We start from the raw sequence: 22,687 nt of genomic DNA, 5'->3' as shown, positions 1-22,687 counted from the left end.
GCTTACTTGAGAAATTTTTTCGTGCCATAATTTTATGTTTTCATTATTTTTATGATATATGAGGCACACGAGCAGACGAATCGCCCGATGGTAAGCGATTATAATCATTACGGGCTCCGCCAACAAATAAGTTACAATAGGCTTCATTTATATATAACGAAATTTTAATAACGAAAAGCTTTCGTACTTTTAAACATATGATCAAAGGTAAGCATGTATTTCAACAGCGAAGTCAAAAATTAACATCGCTGTTGTGCGGTTATTAATAATTACCAACAAAGAACTGGCATAGTAGCCGATTCTGACATCCCAAAGTATTCATATGACAGCAGTAAAAAGTAAACAAAAAGAATACTTAAATTAATATTAATAGATTTTTTTATATTGATGAGTGCCTAACAATTTCCATACAAAACCTCTGTACAAAACAAAACATGGATTGGGAGAATGAGTCGTGTGCGTTTCAATTTGATTCCATTCTAATTTGTACACGTGGTTAGAAAGAGTTTAAGAACGCCTTAAAGTAAAGATTGACCGCCTAATTACTAGTTGTCTCTATTCTAAAAACTTTCAGTTTGCCCCTCGTGCTTCATCACTGTTACTAGGCATAACAGGCCCGGAATTTCGGGTGCGGTTTTTCACAAGTCTTAGGGAAAGAACACCATAGGGTAAAAGCTATTTCACCCAATGGTGCACACGTTAAGAGTAGAGCATTTTCAAATATGTTATATTCGTAAAAAGTATTTTGTATGTCTACAGATGTAGACGCGTAAAGAAAATTCATAATACATCACCATAATTTATTCTCGTCTGTAAGAAATTTTACGCGCCATTACCTGGAACAAAACGATACATTTACGTTTCATTGAAATGTGAAATTGAAAAATAAAAGCAAGGTAATTTTACACACGATTCGAAAAATTGAATTTCCAACCTAAATAGAATTACCGTCTCTCAATATCTATTTAATGATATCGTTAATATTAATAACCACTGGATACATAGACAGTAGACACCTTATTTTTATTCGGTTCCAAGGGTTCCGTACATTAAGTCCGATTCACGCTTGACTGCACATTTCTAATAGGTTTTCCGGTCATCTATAGGTAAAGAACAAGAGATATATTGTAGCACGATATAGTTTGACAAACCTTATTTTTAAACTTTCTCATTTACCCCCTTTATTCAAAAGCCCCATGTTTAAAATTCATTTATTTACGTTATATGTCCGTCTTTGGGTCACTAATTTACATATGTGTACCAAATTTCAACTTAATTGGTCAAGTAGTTTCCGAGAAAATAGGCTGTGACAGACGGACAGACAGACGCACGAGTGATCCTATAAAGGTTCCGTTTTTTCTTTTTGAGGTACGGAACCCTAAAATTAACTTGGAATTGTGTTAGTGCTACAAGGTGATCGCCATAGATGACTGAATGAGAAAAATTGGTTTCTGATCACCGAATAAATTTCCCCGTGTATAGTGGTAAAAGGTTTCAAGTCTATAAGAAAAAACAACACACCCTCAATCAAATGAATTCTGTGGAATAAACCAACAGCATCATTCTACATAGGTATCATACTTAATTTAATAACAAAACAGGAAGGACACAGACATATTAAATATATTAAAACGGGTCATTTCAAGTAGAAAAATGCGCCACATATTAACATAAGTAAGTTATAACAATTAATTTTATTTTTTAACAAGCAGAAACGTCTGCGAACGATGCTATTAAGCTTAGAATAAATTTAAAAGTGGAAAAATTACTGCCTTGGGTGAGACTTGAACTCCAAGAGCCAGAGGCCGTGAGTTCAAGTCTCACCCAAGGCAGTAATTTTTCCACTTTTAAATTTATTCTAAGCTTTATAACAATTAAATTGTCAATTCAGCAAATACATTACATTACATAATATTTTCAATAGCTGTAACTACTGATACAACAAACACTATAATATAATTTATATAATAAAATGACACTTTCATCCAAATTTGCACATATTTGCATACAGCGTGTCCGATCCTAAAGGAGCCATTTGTAATCATTCTAGCAACCTTATTTTCTACCCTCAACAATTTAGACAAATAATGTATTTTGCTTACTGTGGGATCGCTCGATACGAAGTAGCTTAAGAGATCGTACATGCTTCACTTCTATTTACATGAGTAAGTAGATACTAATAAAGAACTCCCGGCAAGTTTTACATGTTTGGTCATTTTCCTACAAACCAAAAATGCAGCAGCTGAATAAGTAAACCATCGTATTGTGGTACCCGACGCGTCGTGGCCACACGTTAATGAGCACCGAAGTGGGTCACAGCGCGTCTGCGTAGACCGGCTACGAGAGTATGCGGTCAAAATATATATCTAGGGAACAAGAGTCTTAAATACATTTAGCTATCCAAATATTTGTTAACCGTTACAGCGTTCATCATAAGTAAGCTCAGTGGCCATTCAAGTAACATGCTTTGACGTAAGTAGTATAAAAAGTACCTAGTCGTAAGTAGGTATGTTTCATCAAATAACTGCGTCTTTTTTATTTTATAGACTGTAAATAACGTAACTCTTCATATATATTATATATATAAACACAGTTTCCTTAAACTGAAAAAATATGTAGGTGAAAGTTGGTAATATTGAATATCCAGTAGGTCAACGCGTAAGCTCGTAGTGTTCCTGTCGCTAGAGGAATTCATTACGGGCTGTAAATCAGAGCTTGAAATTGTACATTCTGTCGCCTCAGCTCAGTCGGACTTCAGTGTCTCTTGGGGCGTTTGAAAATGTTTTTCGTAGCTTTCAATTTTGTTACCTCTAAACGGTTTTAAATAAAAAAAGCAACAACGGTTGCACACCGGGAGTGCCGATAGAAGTGAAAACTCACCTCACTATGTTACCGACGCCCGGTAACACGATACACACGTTTAGCGGAGGTATTCTATTTATTTATTATATATTCTTATCATTCTCAAATAAGATCACACTTTTTCATTGACATGTTTATTTACATACTGCCATGACAACGTCAAATTATTTCAACATAGGTAAAGAGTCTTGAAAAGGAGTCCGCAACATAAATGTCAAATAACATTGAGTTTTTCTTTATTGATTTAAATGCCATTTAAATTATGAGTGGCCACCTTACTGGGCTTACGGTCACGTGATCGCCTTACGCCCCTTACGGTCACGTGATCGCCTTACGCTGTCTCGAGTTTATCATTTTTCCCCACCTCAAAAAGTGCCCAGCGCCGCTAAAGAAGTTTTCACTTCAAAAATATTTCAATTGAAAGATACTACTAGACAATACAATACAAATACTCTTTATTGCACACCTCATTACAGAAAACAATACAGATAATACAGGAAGAAGAGGTTAAACAACAGGCGGTCTTATCGCTAAAAAGCCATCTCTTCCAGACAACCTTTAGGTAGCGGAAATTAATAAATCTAGACCTCACTTTCTTCTGATTTACAGGTAAGAATATACCTACTCCGCAGTCTATCAGTGAAGAATATACATTATTTTATCAAATTTCGCTTTGCCAACCCACTTGAATAGATGCAGTGCAGTTTATTAAAGTTGTCACGGGCTAACGATGTTCGAAATGACATTAATATGTGTGGTGTTATGACATTGTATGTTGTGGTATTAGTTGAGTTTGAGTGTTTTTATATAAAAACTTATAATCTTGAAAACGTATTACCTACAACTTTTATAAATTCCACCTAACTCAATCTGCAGTTAGGTTACAACAGAGAAATCTGGAAAACTGATCTAATATACCTATACCTAAATATACCCACTCCTATTAACTCATTAGCCAATAACACGTATTTTCTGTTTTGTAGCGAAAAGCGCCTACAAACAGAGAACCCGACTAGCACCCCTGGCGGTGAATGTCACCCCAGGCCACAAATTCATATCGGCAGACCTGGGTCACTGCTTATTAGAAGGCTAAATTGGGTTGGTTAGTCGTTCGTAAACATGGACCTGTAATTTGGAGGGGTTTGAGCAAAAGGAGATTCCAGGTCAAGGCTAAAGGTATCTACGATTTAAAATTGTAGATTTCTGCCGTATACAAAATGGGGAACTCATACGATTTGAGTATTATTATTTATTATTATAATTAAATATTTGACGACTGGTCTGACCTGGTGGGTAGTGACCCTGCCTGTTAAGCCGCGGTCCTGGGTTCGAATCCTGGTAAGGGCATTTATTTGTGTGATTAACACAGATATTTGTTCCTGAGTCTTGGGTGTTTTCTACGTATTTATGTATTTGTATATTATATATATCGTTGTCTGAGTACCCACAACACAAGCCTTCTTGAGCTTACTGTGGGACTTAGTCAATCTGTGTAAGAATGTCCTATAATAATTATTTATTTATTTATAATACCATTGTGAGGAATCTCTCGGTAGATACTTATTGAGGTTGTGTAATAGTTATTTGTTTTCAAGAGGGGAAGGTTGTTGTTTAAGCCCTCGTGCTAATATTGATACTCGATAGCGAAAGTTTCCAAAATTGAACCACGAGCGTAGCGAGTAGTCCGAAAATAAATCTTGAGCGTTGAGAGGGCAAAATAAAATTTGTCACCGAGTGAAACACAAACATTTTCACCACCAACGCGAGGAAAACACTAACTTTAAATCATCAAGTTGTAAAACTTAAGAAGAGACTAGCAAGTGTCCTTTCCGCTCAGTTGAAGTTCTTCTCTCAAATATTACCTCTAGGGATTGCAATCCGGTCTGGTTTTGAATCCGGCCGGATCCGGCCGGATTTTGGCCTCAATCCGGGGATCCGGCCGGATTGGTATTGCGGAAGATAGATTCCATCAAGTCACGTATTTTATTATGTTTTTTAGCGTTATATGCAAAGTTAAGCATATTTTTCTAATGGGTTAATAAAACGACAGTTTTAAGTTTAAAAAATCAACGTTTTTATTAGCCCCACCTACAACTCCCACAAAAAGGTGCTTTCAATTCAACCATTTTAATTTGAGCAAACAAAATTAACGTACATACTGCATACCGATATATTCATTTATTCACACAAAACATTTTCCCGCTTTATTTAGTAGCATAATAATAACAAAATAACATATTCTATTTACTTTAAATTCGACAAAACATTTAACTTGACTGCTGAATGAAGTCTTATAAATATTTCTTCATTATATTTTAAATGCAGTTAACACTTATTATAACTGAGCTATAATGGTTTGTACTAAATAAAACGAAACAACGTGTACTTGTACATTAAATTATAAAATAACAACACAATTAATTAAATATAAAATAATTTAGTACTTACGGTGCACGGGAATCTCAACCAAAGCTCTAGAACGATACATATTTCGTCGGTAGAAGACTGGCGTCAAGCTTCAACTAACAAACAAGTTGTTGTGTTGCTGTTTGCGAGCGGGAACGCGGGGAAGGGAGCAATAATATAGAATTACGTTCGAATATTGGCGAGAACTTTGAAAATTTTGCAGTGTTTTAAGCTGTTATTTTATATTTTAGCGCTTTGATTCCTTTTACCGGATCCGGTAGCTTGTAATATGTACCGGATCCGGCCGGATTACCGGATCCGTCGGACCGGATTGCAATCCCTAATTACCTCTCAGATTACATACTACTTATTAAATGTCGATTGTCGTTATTTTTTCATATCCCGTTCAGTAAAAATATTCCTCTAAAACAGATTTTATAAAAACGCTGACAGTGACCACTGAATAGACAAATGGTAACGGCCATTACAACTTCATGACGTTTCTTGTTGTTGGTTTTGTAAAAAGATTCCTTTAATACAGATTTTTATAAAAACGCTGGGTCTCTGATTAGACAAATGATAACGGCCATAACAAATTCATGTCGTTATTTGTTCATATCCATGGGTTTTGTAAAAATATTCCTTTAATACAGATTTTTATAAAAACGCTGGGTCTCTGATTAGACAAATGATAACGGCCATAACAAATTCATGTCGTTATTTGTTCATATCCATGGGTTTTGTAAAAATATTCCTTTAATACAGATTTTTATAAAAACGCTGGGTCTCTGATTAGACAAATGATAACGGCCATAACAAATTCATGTCGTTATTTGTTCATATCCATGGGTTTTGTAAAAATATTCCTTTAATACAGATTTTTATAAAAACGCTGGGTCTCTGATTAGACAAATGATAACGGCCATAACAAATTCATGTCGTTATTTGTTCATATCCATGGGTTTTGTAAAAATATTCCTTTAATACAGATTTTTATAAAAACGCTGGGTCTCTGATTAGACAAATCATAACGGCCATAACAAATTCATGTCGTTAGTTGTTCATATCCATAGGTATTGTAAAAATATTCATTTAAAACAGATTTTTATAAAAACGCTGGGGCACTGATTAGACAAATGGTAACGGCCATAACAAATTCATGTCGTTATTTGTTCATATCCATGGGTTTTGTAAAAATATCCCTTTAAAACAGATTTTTATAAAAACGCTGGGTCACTGATTAGACAAATGGTAACGGGCATAACAAATTCATGTCGTTATTTGTTCATATCCATGGGTTTTGTAAAAATATCCCTTTAAAACAGATTTTTATAAAAACACTGGGTCACTCATTAGACAAATGCTAACGGCCATAACAAATTCATGGCGTTATTTGTTCATATCCATGGGTTCTGTAAAAATATTCCCTTAAAACAGATTTTTATAAAAGCGCTGGATCACTGATTATACAATTGGTAACGGCCATAACAAATTCAATAATTAGTTAAAATCCAACGTAATGGACATCCATTTCACCCTTTCATCCACTCTCCACAGACACAAAAGCTTAATAATTATTCGCGCCGCTCCATTACTTCACAGGTATTATTTACTTTCCATTCACCAAGTTTATTTTGTTCGAAACAGTGATATTGGGATATATTTCAACGTTACATTCGTTTTTGTTTGTACAAGGTGTAACAAAAGTAGTAAGGATCCATTTCGTGTAAAAAAAAATCCCACTATTTTTGTTACATCTTATACGAACATACATACAACCATATAACATATAAACCCATGTCTTATATGAAACCCATGTCTTATATGAAACTTATGAATTGAAGTCGCGTGACAAACTCTTGTTCTAACTACGAATGAGGTACAAATTGTTACATGTATGTTAAAGAATTAAAAAAATAAAATAAGAAAAAAACATTTTACTAAACAAGTATGTTTTAGTGGTGTACAGCTTAGTGAGAAAATAAACGCCGTATAGTTTCAGATTGTTAAGTACTTAGGTACTTATGTAGAGTTTTCTATTTAAATTCTACAACGGTCTAGTGCCTTCACAATACGCTCGACACTCGGCTTTAGACTCAAATCTGTTTTCGTTGCCCCCACATCCCGAGTAGTACATCGGCATACATTTTCTAGTGACAATATCGAAGAACCAAGAATTCAACATAAGACCACACGGTCCTTTCGAAGGCGCTTGGTAGCAGAAATATGGTATATTTCTTAGATTTGAAGGGAATGGACCGTCCACATTACCTGAAAATTGAACACAATTGAATTGAAGAGTTTGTGGAATAATACGATTTTCGTCTTACGAGGCAAAATCATCCCTCGTTTTTCGGGATCCATATCTGAAGGGTGACTATCGGAGCCCTATTGCTGAGCTTGCGCTGTCCGTCTGTCTGCCTGTGTGTTATTCAGCTGGCTCTATTTTATGTTCCGTTTTACTAAATCATGATAACAAAAAAAAAAATGATTCTTAGGTACTCACGCCCGTCTTTAACATAATCATGCTTAGCATGAGCTAAACCTGCTACCAATAAAATGAACAAGTATATCAGAGACATTGCAGCCAAATCGTTGTTTGGTCAATGCTGCCGGCAAATTGCATTAAATCAATCATACACATACCTCGCATTCACGAGTTTTATGGCTCGACGATATCAAATCTAAGTAATTTCGTTAAGATAGGCATAACTGGTTGATTACTACCACAGCGCAGTGGACTTAATTATTTTGTCGTTTTGGACTTCACGGACCTATAAATCCCGGTCTTTTGATAGAGTTGCGTGGGGATATAGATCCAACACGTAGAGGCCCTTTGGAGAGCTTTAATGTCATGTGCAACAATAGACACCCATGAGCCGGGCGCAGCAGGCATTGTGACTATTGTAGAAAAAGTGAACAGTATACCGGTCTATGGATTGAAGTTTAGGTGGACATGATGTTGTTGTTGTTGTTATTGTAAAGTAGTCCGGACACCTGCCATAACAATGCTAACACACGTTATCGAGGCAGGTGGTGACTTGCCGCTGCCTAGATGATGGGCTCCTGAAACTGCCATCTTGATGACGACCAGGAGCAACATCGGTGTGAGCAGCTCAGGGGTGTCGAGAGGTGTGCGCCGCTTTCTACCCAGTGGCTGTTAACAGCCACTGTGCCAACTCGCGTCTTATGCATCTTTCACTTCCACCCCTGGAGCATATAGCTCTAACGACTCCTCTCTGGACGGCCAATGAAGGCAAGCCAGAGCTGAGAGTCCTGCGGGTCCACTCCGACCGACGAAGACACGCCGGAGACGGAGACCCTGACCGACTCTCTGGAGCATTCGGGTCCGAGGGGTCGTTACTCCCCAACAGCTCGCCACAAGCTGTCGTTTATTATTAAGAGGATACAACGCGGCCGCGCGAAATCGCCTTATGATACAAACTTGACGACCGGTCAGGCCTAGTGGGTAGTGACCATGCCTGTGAAGCCGATGGTCCTGGGTTCGAATCCCGGTAAGGTAAGTTAAGGGCCGGTAAAGACGGACTGCAACCCGACTGCAGCTTGTATGAGAATTGCACGCCGACACGTTGAAAGAACAAGAAAATTATTTCCAGTACCATAAGTACCATTTTGTACCATTTGGAGTTGAAACTCTAGGTCCATGGGGTCCCAGCGCGCATAAGTTGTTCGCAGAAATCGCGAAGCGTCTGGTTGACGTAACTGGTGACCAAAGAGCTGGCGGCTACCTCGCACAACGTATCAGCATTGCGATACAGCGAGGAAATGTCGCCAGCATCCTTGGTACAAGGCCTCAAGCGCCTATTTTAGATTTAAGCTAGTTATTAATTTCTTTTAGTAATACCACTGAATATATCTTGTTTGTAAATAAATTTTTTGCTTATTTTTTCAGTTTAAAAGCAAATAGAGATGAACATGAATGAAGAGATTTTTAAGCAAAGAAAGGTTTCTTCAATCAAGCAAAGTGCTGATGGTAAAGAATCATTCGTCGGCTTGAATCAACTCAGTGGATATAACACCGAATTAAAGTTACGGCTACACAGTCGTCGGTTGGAGTCGTCTAACTTGAATTGCGATTACTTAGGCGTCATTAACACGCAGGGGTAACATACTGACGTTAATAGCGACTTTAAGGAGCGTGTTCTTGTTCTTGTAGTTATTAGATAGCTGTGTCTGTGGTAGGTATGTTCGAAGCAATCATTAAAACAATACGAGTATTTATAAACTGAAATAGATATCATCTGGATATCATACACTAAAGAAAAAGCGGCCAAGTGCGAGTCGGACTCGCCCATGAAGGGTTCCGTATTTAGGCGATTTATGACGTATAAAAAAAACTACTTACTAGATCTCGTTCAAACCAATTTTCGGTGGAAGTTTACATGGTAATGCACATCATATATTTTTTTAGTTTTATCATTCTCTTATTTTAGAAGTTACAGGGGGGGGGACACACATTTTACCACTTTGGAAGTGTCTCTCGCGCAAACTATTCAGTTTAGAAAAAAATGATATTAGAAACCTCAATATCATTTTTGAAGACCTATCCATAGATACCCCACACGTATGGGTTTGATGAAAAAAAAATTTTTGAGTTTCAGTTCGAAGTATGGGGAACCCCAAAAATTTATTGTTTTTTTTTTCTATTTTTGTGTGAAAATCTTAATGCGGTTCACAGAATACATCTACTTATCAAGTTTCAACAGTATAGTTCTTATAGTTTCGGAGAAAAGTGGCTGTGACATACGGACGGACAGACAGACGGACAGACAGACAGACAGACATGACGAATCTATAAGGGTTCCGTCGAAGTGACTCAAAATCTCACGTAAAAACTTTACTTTCGGTTTTCTACAACAAAAATAAAAAAAAAAAATGTTTACCAAGTCATTAAAAAAAACATCCTTTTTACTATTTGAAACAGTGTCATTTGTATTTTATAAAAAATAAAAATATCCTAGATTCTCAGTAAAACGTTAAAAAATGTATTTTCTCAAACATGGTTAATTCTTCAATAGCCCATAACTAGGCAATAAAGAGTGACAGGAGATAATAAATGTGTGTACATATTTATGCTTACTAGTAATATAATTGACCGGAATATAAACAAAATCCACGACCTCACTTTTTTTCCTTGTCCGCTTGACGTGAAATGCCCCTAATATACAATAATTATGTTTTGTGACCGATATGGAACTTACAGTTCGTTATACGACATACATACTATTAAGTCCAGTAACTTTAATGCCATACGATAAAAATAAATAATTAAGTTATAGTTCGTTTTTTTTAGCATTAGAAAGAAGGTAAGCGATCTTGACATGTCTTTTAATTGAAAAACGCTTTTTAAAAATCAGTAACTTATACTTATGACAGCAAAAGAATATAAATGGTCGTATTAGATTCATAAATTGTTACATATGTGCCGTGACTTATTTTTAAAACATGTTTTTCAATTAAAAGACACATAAAGATTGTTTACCTTTTTTCTAATGCTAAAAAACCGGCCAAGTGCGAGTCGGACGGATATTTAAGTTCATAAAGAAATATTATATAAACGCTAAACACTTAATTTTATCTTTACTATACTTTGTTAATGTTATCTAGGCTATTAATATTAAAGCGATCGTTAGTAATAATACCCTGGTTAAATAACGTGAGATTAAAATAAAGGTACTATTTTGGAATCGCAAGTCCACGACCGTGACCCGTACCTATACAACTTTAAGTAGAGTATGTAACTACTTAAGCCACAAATGTTCCTTTTGACAGGGGTTAGCATATAAAACTTAATAACTCACTAACGATCCCTACCCTTTCTTGCGCCGTTCCCCAATTCTCAGAACGCCAAATTTATCTTTTGTTTGTAATTAGGTATATATCCTTCCTTAAATTTGGTCCCAAGTGTTTTGCCTGATATAGTATCGAAACAAGCTATTAATAAATACATAATTTGAAAGCTTAGTTTTTAAAAATCAAATTCCTTTATACATAAACAAGACAAAATGAACAGGATGCGAAATTGTGCAATTCCAAAATTACAGAGGAAAAAAATTATAGGCAACATCAACATGAAAAAATATGGATTAGAGATGTCGTGTGAATATAGTTCATATTTTAATTTTTTTGGTGCACAATGTTCATAGTTCATACGAACCTTTTAACAGAATTCCAACAACCAATATCAAAATCCACTCGAACAAAGTCGCGGGCAACAGCTAGTGTTTATATAACCGCAAATATAAATTAAAGTGATAAAACAATAACAGTATAAACACCCTTAAGTTTATTGTTTTAAACTAAATATTAAATAAGGAAATTTTCTATTGTACCAGTTTAACACTGACATATTCGCTAGCGCATGCTCGCACCAATACTCGAGAACGAGCGAGATGCTAGATTGCATAGAAAGTAAGTTACGTAAACGTTAGCCAATATGTAAGTTTGACATTGCTAAGACAGTCGTGGTAAGGCTACTGGTTTCATTGATAGGGAAACGATCAAATTTGATTCACATATGGATAGAGTAGAGTATTGTCCAGTCCGACAAGACAAAGACAAACCGAGGGGCCAGGAAAGCCGGGCGTGCCTACGGATTTATGCTGACAAACGCCTCGCCGTAGCTTAGGTGAAGCGTATATGAACGCACCTACTCTGCAGCTACTATACGCTCGTTGACTAATTTTCAAAGCCAATTTTCTAGGCTTGTTAATAAATTATGCCATGAACTGTGAGAACCACAATGAGGGACCAAATTGGGATACGGCACGTTGTAACATTCGTTAACTGCATGTTGGATGAATAACTACTTCGGGCCGGGCTGTTTCGTTGCTGATTTATATGGAGTCACTTTATAAAATGTATTGTCCACGAAGTTTAAGAATCTGGACTTAACTGTTTAGTGTTTATATAATATTTCTTTATGAACTTAAATATGAACCAAAAGTAACGCATATTGCCGTTCAATAATGTGACTGTTTGTCCGTTTTCGTACGTGAATGTAGCATGTTAAGTACCAGCCGGCTTTAAACAGAAGGCGAGAACCCCTGTCACAATGAGTAGATAAGGGGCTTATATTTTAGTGACAGTCAAGATTTGGCATGCGTCCAAAAATATATTTATGATATCTGGCTGCTGCCATGTTTTAAGTTGTAGCAGTTTTAAACCTAACAGCCAATAATTTTAGGATTTGTTAGGTATATAGGATCATAGCAAAGACAGTTTAAAATAAGTCATAATAACATGATAGCGTATTATTTTCACTTTATTTCGTATCGCCACAGATGGAAGCATAATGCACCCGACTTTCTGATGGTCGAATAAAATTAAATATGTCCATTATGAGCCCGGTCATTTCAAATCGTGGAGGCTACTGAAAACATTACATTATCAAGGCAGCAAATCTAATTAAGTTGATTCAGTTGAGCCTTTCTAATTTGAATTCCTTTTCAAAGATAAAATATTCGTTACCAATAAGCTCAGTGGATAGTAATGTAATTTTGAGTTTGATAATTTGCCTCAACGTTTTAGTAATTCAAACATTGTACCAAAATCAAATAAGTAACATCTATGTTACTGCAACTAAATAAATATAATATATAGCTTTAACAATAATTTATTATTGGGAAATTTTCAGTGGAGGATTCGTGAGCCTGATTCTGATTTTAACTTGTTGTCCTGAAACTGATATGGATTTGATCAGTCAGCCGTCAATAGCGGCATTTCTGGACCATCATTGACCAAAATGTTACTTTTGATAAACTGAAAATAAACGAAACACTATATTAGTGTCTTTATTTTAGACGTAGCTTTTATGTTTTATCCCATCAAAAACGGAACAGGTACAAAATTGTAAGTCTCGCAGCCAACAAATTTGAAATCGAATGTAGCTACGAGTGTAACCAAGGCTATTCTGTACAAAGGGATATCTCTGGGAGCAGCTATCCTGTCACTATTTGTGATAATGTTACAATTATTATTTCATGATATGAATTACTTGTAAAATATAAACAATATAGCCGAAAAAATTACTAACGCCTCGCGATTGAAAAAAAAAGCGGCCAAGTGCGAGTCGGACTCGCCCATGAAGGGTTCCGTATTTAGGCGATTTATGACGTATTAAAAAAAAACTACTTGCTAGATCTCATTCAAACCAATTTTCGGTGGAAGTTTACATGGTAATGTACATCATATTTTTTTTTTAGTTTTATCATTCTCTTATTTTAGAAGTTAGGGGGGGGACACACACATTTTACCACTTTGGAAGTGTCTCTCGCGCAAACTATTCAGTTTAGAAAAAAATGATATTAGAAACCTCAATATCATTTTTGAACACCTATCCATAGATACCCCACACGTATGGGTTTGATGAAAAAAAAAAATTTTGAGTTTCAGTTCGAAGTATGGGGAACCCCAAAAATTTATTGTTTTTTTTCTATTTTTGTGTGAAAATCTTAATGCGGTTCACAGAATACATCTACTTACCAAGTTTCAACAGTATAGTTCTTATAGTTTCGGAGAAAAGTGGCTGTGACATACGGACGGACAGACAGACGGACAGACGGACAGACGGACAGACAGACAGACAGACAGACAGACATGACAAATCTATAAGGGTTCCGTTTTTTGCCATTTGGCTACGGAACCCTAAAAAGGATGGATCATAATCCATCAAACAGAAGTAATTTTATTCCTATTTGATGTATGAGTTTACTTAGGTACCTAATGACCCGCTCGAAGAAAATAAGAAAGGCTTATGGTTTTTCAGTTAAAAATAAATAAAGCGAGAATAAGTCATTAAGAATACCGCGAAGACGCTTCGCAAAGGTAGCCGTTGCAGGTACTAGCTTCGCGAATCGATCCCGTCCGTCCATTATGTGTATTAAGGACGAAGACACCATCTATCAAGACCAGCTGCAGTACTGTGACGGGTTATTAGCATTATTTATCTTAACAACAACATAGCTTATAATTTGTTTAGTCAAACCTGATAACAGTGATAACATACGTAATATTAAGAATAATATAAAAAAAAAATTGGTTCAAAATTAAACATGGCATCTTTCAATAATTATCTTACTTACAAAAATAATATTCAATATCGCTATTATGAAATATTGATTGTCCCTGATATTTTGATATTTATATACCTAATTGTACAAATCACAATATTAATTACTAAGAATTTACCATGTGCAATTTTAAATGAAATTGTATTGTATATTGTGAGGTAAATAAATCATATCATATATTGAAAATGTTGTCCCCATTCGTTGAGGCTGTTCCTCTATAATAAATTATTAGCAGATGCCGCAACCGCGTGACTTGGCGCCGAAAATCGTTCACGGCTACGTCCCACGTTGCTGCTCCGTCGTCTTGCGTGACCACTGAAGCGATTGATATTCCAAGCAGTATAGGAGATCCAGAAATGGAAAATCAGGGAAGTAACCAACCATGTTTCTCCAATTCAGGGTCATCTATTCTGCCGCATCATCTATGTCCCTTTGAAAAATATAAAAAATCTGTTTCAGGGATAGGAACGAAATCTAACCTGTGAATGTGCTGCACAATATTCGGGCGTGGGTTGCCTGAATGGGCTGTGTACCGGGCACGACGTTGAGGCATGCGAAGTGTGCGCCGCGTGAGTGTGTTGCGGCAGATGATGCGCGTGCGCGTGCTGGTGCACGTGCGGGTGATGGGTGTGGGGCGGGTGGCGGTGAGCGAGCCGCGCGGGCTGTGGCGCGTGGCGCGCACACAGGTGTGTGGCGCTGCCATGGTGCTCAGCAAGCGACAGCGTCGAGCAAGATGGCCGCCAATAGCCGCCTTCCTCCATGTCAGGCCCGTGCCCAGGCCCAGGGGGGCATCGCGCCGCGCCGCAACACGCGCAGCGCCTGGGGCACGTCAGCGCATGACGCCGCGCCTCGTGCGGGCACCAGTCGTCGCGCTCGCGGCCCGACACCCTTTCCGCTCGATGCGACCGCTTCCGCTAGCGTCTCCGCCGCGCGGATAAACGCCAGTCGCGCATCCTCTCATCCGAATCGCTTACAAAACTACACTATGCGTTTTATTTAGCTTTTTGCCCTTTGTTTTAAATTATGACAACAATTCGTTTTAGCAACACTGTAACTATTTAAAATGTCAATAGCTAGTTCTATTCGCACATTCTGTGAATCCGTAACACTGCAAACACTCGTAAGACTCCATCACTTCACTTACCTATAAAATTTTAATGAGCGACCTTTTCGAAAACCATCAACAACGACCCGGTGCGTTAAAATGAACCAAATAAACAATATACATATTTAATTTCACCAGCAGCCCATGTAGGCTCCTCTGATAATATAGCTGTACTTTGAAATAATACTGGAAGGATTCGAAATAGGAAACTTTCACAATAGACTTAAGTTTGCTCCTCTGGTAGTAACCGCGAGACCAGTTACAGTTGAACAAATAACAATTGTACTGACTTGGTCTTGGAGCTGCGATTGCATATCGATTCTAGACTATTTGACTTCTAGTTCACCATAAAGGTTAGGTAGCAAGTTATGAGAATCAGTATGTCGATTCTTGTAGGTTTTTACACGACTGCCCAAAAAAAGGAGTGTATTGTTTTTTCAGCGTTCATGTTTGTGGGTATGTAAGTTTCTTTGTTCCACCCTAGCAGCTAAATGCCTGAACCGATTTAGATGTATGATATATCATTAGAATCCTTACGTCATCCCGGGTGACATAGGCTATATGACGTCATTATAAAAACAATATGGCGGACTAAATACGCTATATTGCGCAACTTTAAGAAAAAAATATCTTGCAAACCCATCGAGTTGGGCATCAAAATGAAGCGCTTTGAAAGACGATCAATAATATATATACAATATGAGGGTTTCAGTCTAATTTCGAGAAAGTAAGAATTCACAAAATATGTTAAGAAAAGCTAATGTCATAAAACCAAATATTATCCTATTGTTGTTGGGATATTAAAAGGAAGTGGTTTGGTCGCTGATCATAAAAAAAAAAGAAATTATACATAGGTATTATATAAATCATATTTTACTTGTTTTGAAACCAAGCCAATATGTTCTAAATTGCGCTAAGGGAATAGAAAAGTGTAAACAAGTTCTTTGTAGAGAGTCTGAGATTGTATAGAGTCCGTCTTCAGATATAACTCTGCACCGACTTTGACGGAACAAAGTATCAAAGTGTTAGACCGAAGGCCGAGCTCCACGTAGGGATGACGGCCCGGAGCGTACTGACAGATGTGCGTTTCCTGCAACAACCCCAAGTATTCAAATTGCAAAGGTCGAAAGCCGAGCTCCGCGTAGGGTTGAAGGCCCGGAGCATAAGACAGGCTCGGTGCGCGCTTCCAAATTTCCCAAGAATATTAATTACGAAGGCCGGGCTCCGCGGAGGGGGCAAAGACTGGGAGCTTAAGATAGATGGGCTCTTCCTGCAACTTCCCCGAGTATTTTAATAACGAACTCCGCATAGGGCCGCATATCTTAATTGCGAAGGCCGAAGGCCCGGAGCGTAAGAAAGTTGCACGCTTGCTGCAGTTTCCCCAAGTATCTTAATTGCGAAGGCCGAAGACCGAGCATCGCGTAGGGCCGATGGCCCGGAGCGTAAGAAAGGTGCACGCTCTCTACAGCTTCCCCGAGTATCTTAATTGCGAAGGCCGAAGGCCGAGCTTCGCGTAAGGCCGAAGGCCCGGAGCGTCAGAAAGGTGCACGGTTTTTGCAGTTTACCCAAGTATCTTAATGGTGAAGGCCGAAGGCCGAGCTTCGCGTAGGGCCGAAGGCCCGGAGCGTAAAAAAGGTGCATGCTTTATGTATAGGTTCCCCAAGTTTCTTAATTGCGAAGGCCGAAGACCGAGCTTCGCGTAGGGCTGAAGGCTCGGAGCGTAAGAAAGGTGCACGCTCTCTGCAGCTTTCCCAAGTATCTTAATTGCGAAGGCCGAGCTTGGCGTAGGGCCCAAGGGCCCGGAGCGTAAGAAAGGTGCACACTCTCTGCAGCTTCCCCAAGTTTCTTAATTGCGAAGGCCGAAGGCCGAGCTTTGCTAAGGGCCGAAGGCCCGGAGCGTAAGAAAGGTTCACGGTTTTTGCAGCTTCCCCAAGTATCTTAATCGCGAAGGCCGAAGGCCGAAAGGTGCACGCTTTTTGTAGCTTCCCCAAGTTTCTTAATTGCGAAGGCCGAAGGCCGAGCTTCGTGTAGGGACGAAGGCCCGGAGCGTAAGAAAGGTGCACGCTTTCTGTAGCTTCCCCAAGTTTCTTAATTGCGAAGGCCGAAGGCCGAGCTTCGTGTAGGGACGAAGGCCCGGAGCGTAAGAAAGTTGCACGCTATATGCAGCTTCCCTAAGTATCTTAATTGCGAAGGCCGAAGGCCGAGATACGCGTAGGGCCGAAGGCCCGGAGCGTAAGAAAGGTTCACGGTTTTAGCTGCTTCCCCAAGTATCTTAATTGCGGAGGCCGAACTTCGCGTAGGGCCGAAGGCACGGAGCGTAAGAAAGGTGCACGCTTTCTGTAGCTTCCCCAAGATTCTTAATTGTAAAGACCGAAGGCCGAGCTTCGCGTAGGGCCGAAGGCCCGGAGCCTAAGAAAGGTGCTTGCTTTCTGCAGCTTCCCCAAGTATGTTAATTGCGAAGGCCGAAGGCCGAGCTTCGCGTAGGGCCGAAGGCCTGGAGCGTAAGAAAGGTGCACGCTTTCTGCAGCTTCCCCAAGTATCTTAATTGCGAAGGCCGAAGGCCGAACTTCACGTAGGGCCGAAGGCCCGGAGCGTAAGAAAGGTGCACGCTCTCTGCAGCTTCCCCAAGTATCTTAATTGCGAAGGCCGAAGGCCGAACATTGCATAAGGCCGAAGGCCCGGAGCGTAAGAAAGGTGCACGCTCTCTGTAGCTTTCCCAAGTTTTCTAATCGCGAAGGCCGAAGGTCGAGCTTCGCGTAGAGCCGAAGGCACGGAGCGTAAGAAAGGTGCATGCTTTCTGCAGCTTCCCCAAGTATCTTAATTGCGAAAGCCAAAGGCCGAGCTTCGCGTAGGACCGAAGGCCCCGAGCGTAAGAAAGGTGCACGCTTTCTGTAGCTTACCCAAGTATCTTAATTGTAAAGACCGAAGGCCGAGCTTCGCGTAGGGCCGAAGGCCCGGAGCGTAAGAAAGGTGCACGCTCTCTGCAGCTTCCCCAAGTATCGTAATCGCGAAGGCCGAAGGCCGAGCTTCGCGTAGGACCAAAGGCCTGGAGCGTAAGAAAGGTGCACGCTTTCTGCAGCTTCCCCAAGTATCTTAATTGCGAAGGCCGAAGGCCGAGCTTCACGTAGGGCCGAAGGCCCGGAGCGTAAGAAAGGTGCACGCTCTCTGCAGCTTTCCCAAGTATCTTAATTGCGAAGGCCGAAGGCCGAACTTTGCATAAGGCCGAAGGCCCGGAGCGTAAGAAAGGTGCACGCTTTCTGTAGCTTCCCCAAGTTTCCTAATTGCGAAGGCCGAAGGCCGAGCTTCGCGTAGGGCCGAAGGCCTGGAGCGTAAGAAAGGTGCACGCTTTCTGCAGCTTCCCCAAGTATCTTAATTGCGAAGGCCTAAAGCCGACTAATAGGAAATAATTATGTATTCGCAGAGATATTAAGCCATAGCACTTTTCAATACGTCTGGTTTTTGGGTCCGACCTATTTAGGTTTTTAAGCACGTGTTATGCTAACATATCAAAGATCAACATGACGAAGGCTCCTTGAAGCAACTAAATTGCCTTAAATCATAAAAAATGTGGTTGGTATGTATGGTCACTAAAATGAATAAAATAAAATAAATTAATTAAAAATTAAAAAACACGACTGCAGTTTAAAAGCGAACTGAAAAGCTAGAAATAATTTTTAGTTATGTTAGCTACTCAACTTAATAAATGTAAAACAGAATATAAGGTTCAGTCAGAGTCATAAACAGCAAACGGAAAAGCATAGGCTCATTTAGGATAGTGACTGTACCTGTATATTTCATTTCGATTGCAGTCGGGGACCTGTGAATGGGAAAATTTTAATATATCAAGGTCCCCGACTGCAATCGAAATAAAATATACAGGTACAGTCACTATCCTAAATGAGCCTATACTTTTCCGTTTGCTGTTTATGACTCTGACTGAACCTTATATTCTGTTTTACATTTATTAAGTTGAGTAGCTAACATAACTAAAAATTATTTCTAGCTTTTCAGTTCGCTTTTTTGTCGTAGGTATCTCAAAACGAATGTGTAAAGTGTGAAAGTTTCGACGATCAGGTTGAATTATAAATTAAATTTGCATTGATGTATGTGGTTGTTTAATGCAGACTAATATTGCTACAAGATAATTAGATGCGTGTATCTTTGTATTTTTTTAGTTTTAGGAAAAGCTCCGTTACGATGTGTTTCCTTAACACATTCAAGTTCTGAAATGACCTCGTTTCGTATAGGATTTTTTTTAAGCTTACATAGATCTAGCAATAAATATTTTATTACTATAGCTGTTGCCCGCAACATCGTACGCGTAGATTCGTATGTTGGTTGATATATGTTCATGAGGATAGAACATTATACAGCAAAAGATAGTAGTAGGGACGGTTCATTTTCTGTTATTAATTTTACAACACATAGCATTTTGTCAGTCACATCACCTATGAAGTTTCAAGCAACTAACTGAAACAAATTGTTCTGGACGTAATCCTTCTCAACCCCTTTAGAAAAAAAACAACCCCCCGTTTAACTCCCTTGGGGCCACTTGCACCATCCCACTAACCCGGGGTTAAGCGGTTAATTAAAGCGTTAACCATGTGTCAAATTGTACTGGAAACCATGGTAACTCCAGGTTTAACCGGTTAACCCCGGGTTAGTGGAATGGTGCAAGTGGCACTTAGAGGGATAAATATTCAAAAACCCCCATATCATCATATCATCTAGGGAACAAATCAAATTATTTAATGAAATATTTTTATCCGCCGCGCGCGTTACCCGCGTAAGCTGAATACGTTGACTGGCTCAGGACACACGCATTTATATATAGAGTATTATAAATCTTGATTCTCATTAATTTCACATTTTTCACAATATATAAATACTAGAAAAGCATTCATTATGAAAAGATTTCGTGTTAAAATGTTCCGCATGTAGCTGTCAACTCATTGGTATTTTGTATAAATGCTAAAGAAGACGTTATTGAAATAGGTAAAAATCAGAGTAGGTATTTCTATATTAGGTAAATTCGTTTTCGTTTACTAGACGACTCATTGTAAAAGCAAAGCCCTGTTACAGGATCAAAATTAAGTTTACTCTGATCCGAATAATTTTATAACTAGGCGCAAAAGACGGCTAAAAACGAATACTACAATAATACAGAGTACAGACAGAATTAATGTCAGAATCACGACAACAATTAGCACCTGCTAAACATATTTGAAAATTCAAAACCGGCTAGAAAATCAAAGTAGAAAAAACCATTCGTACATAAGCCAGAGCCGATAAATAAGGATCTCACGTACGTGGACAGAGAGATAGTGGAATAATAGGGTACTAAGTTACGGCAGTCCCAGCGGCACTTGTCTAGTCTGTGGCAAGCCGCAGTTTGGGGTCTCAGCGGTTAGGCCTGAGAAATTCAATTCTACATATAGGTACCTAATACACAATAGACATATGTACCTATTTATTTATTTGAACTTTAGTGCACAAACAAATGAGAAAAATGTACAAATGGCGGACTTAAGAGGAAAGGGGACAGCCGCTTCTCCATACAAAGGTAGTCCCCATTTTCCTCTCTGAATATTGACATATTGGCAAAGACAATCCGAAATCTAGATTTGAAAATGTCCTTTGCAGAATAGAGATACATCCTTCTGTATATCTTTTATATATCCTTAAGTCTTAAAGGCTTTATTTACCTACCAGTTAAGCTTACTTGAAGATTGTGAAACGCCAACGATGACTTTATTCGTCAGATAAGTGACAAGTAGCTTATTCAAGACTTTACATACCTAGGCATTGTGAAACAGACCCTAAGACACTGTCTGAACTTTGAAATTATACGGCGACATAGTCGAGTCAAGTCAAATCATTAATATTCTACCGAATTTGTTCGAAATCATAACGAGCACTGCGCCGAACATTAATTTTCAAAATCACTGCAGGCATACAATATTCAAGCCGTGCACTCGCAAAGCATTCACTAACGGGTAAGTACGTTTTTAATTAGTAAAAGGAAAATTCAAAGGCTTACAAAAGATGCCTTAAAATATGAATGATCTAGTGCGATTTCAAGCATTCCTATTTCAATAATAAGAAAATAGTTATTTTCGATACAAGTGCGAAAAAGAGGAAATTCGACACGACCGAAGGGAGTGTTTTAAATCGACACGAGTTGCGAATTACCTATTCGCAGTTCGCACGTGTATCGAACAACGTTTTACAGTACATATGGCACTTTAAAGTTTCGACATACGCACGAAAAGTGCTATTTTACGCACTAGTGTCGCCCCATATGTACTGTAAAATGATTTTTCACCACACCAACGGGTAGCTCTCTTGATTGTTCGTTCAAACTGATAAGACAGTTGCATGTTATCCACATGTGAGGCAAAGTAATCCGATGCAATTGTTGAGTTGTTTCCATATTCCATATGTTAATGTTAGGCTAGTAGAATTGACCTTTAAATGATGATTTTGAATAATAGATATTTAATAACGTTCATTTGGGTTTGATTTTGTTTGATATTTTACAATTAGAATTTTCCTCGCATTGGTGTGGTGAAAATGATTTTTCCTTTCATATCTTTTTATGTGCTCATTGATTGTCATTCTTCCGTAGGTACTTGTGTTTGTGACGTTTAGGAAACGTTTGCAGAAACGACACTTAAAAGTTAAAAGGCCTTGCTCTGAAGGCTCATTCATGAAGTTATATTTTTTAAACTGGAGCGAGTTGTCACTTTTTTTGCCATACTAATTTGAACCTTATCACCGAGACAGAAAGTTGTTCGTACCAGACTAGAGAAAATGGTCCACTTGAGATAGAAAAACCCGAGCCCTGTGTCTCACTCGCACATGTTGCCAATGTTAAAAAGATACCATTGTGGTAGAAATTATATCAATAAACTACTGAATTTAATTACCTTCTTATACAATTTTAGTGCTATATTCAGACTACAGTTCTGATATCTTTTAAGTAATTTGTAAATAATTATGATGCCAATATTATTAACTGATTAAACTAAGCGCATACACAGCAAAAAAAAACTAAATGTTAGTATGGTATAATTTGTAGTAACTTTAAGTATTAATTGGTATCCCCAACTTGATGACATTTCTTCAAAACACGTGAATGCGAAATTTCTTAAAAATTGTGAAGAAATGTTGTGTTAAAGGTTGTTGGAGTGAAATAATTGCTAATTGTGGAATATTGTTT

At 38.4% G+C, this 22,687-nt stretch overlaps 1 protein-coding gene across 5 annotated transcripts in view; it reads right to left on the bottom strand.

Moving 5' to 3' along the window:
- LOC134658200 (peripheral plasma membrane protein CASK) overlaps nucleotides 1-22,687 on the bottom strand; it is a 157,600-nt gene that overhangs the window by 130,174 nt on the left and 4,739 nt on the right. For 3 of the 5 annotated variants that reach the window (XM_063513812.1, XM_063513826.1, XM_063513847.1), the window contains exon 2: nucleotides 14,840-15,499. In XM_063513812.1, the coding sequence (XP_063369882.1) occupies nucleotides 14,840-15,121 (282 nt within the window). In that variant the 5' untranslated portion in view covers nucleotides 15,122-15,499. Of the gene's footprint in view, nucleotides 1-14,839; nucleotides 15,500-22,687 lie in introns of those variants that run through there. The other 2 variants (XM_063513819.1, XM_063513842.1) reach the window with 2 other exon arrangements.

Source organism: Cydia amplana, chromosome 2 (assembly GCF_948474715.1).
Source record: "Cydia amplana chromosome 2, ilCydAmpl1.1, whole genome shotgun sequence".
NCBI lineage: Eukaryota > Metazoa > Arthropoda > Insecta > Lepidoptera > Tortricidae > Cydia > Cydia amplana.
This window is presented reverse-complemented; position numbering and strand designations above follow the sequence as displayed.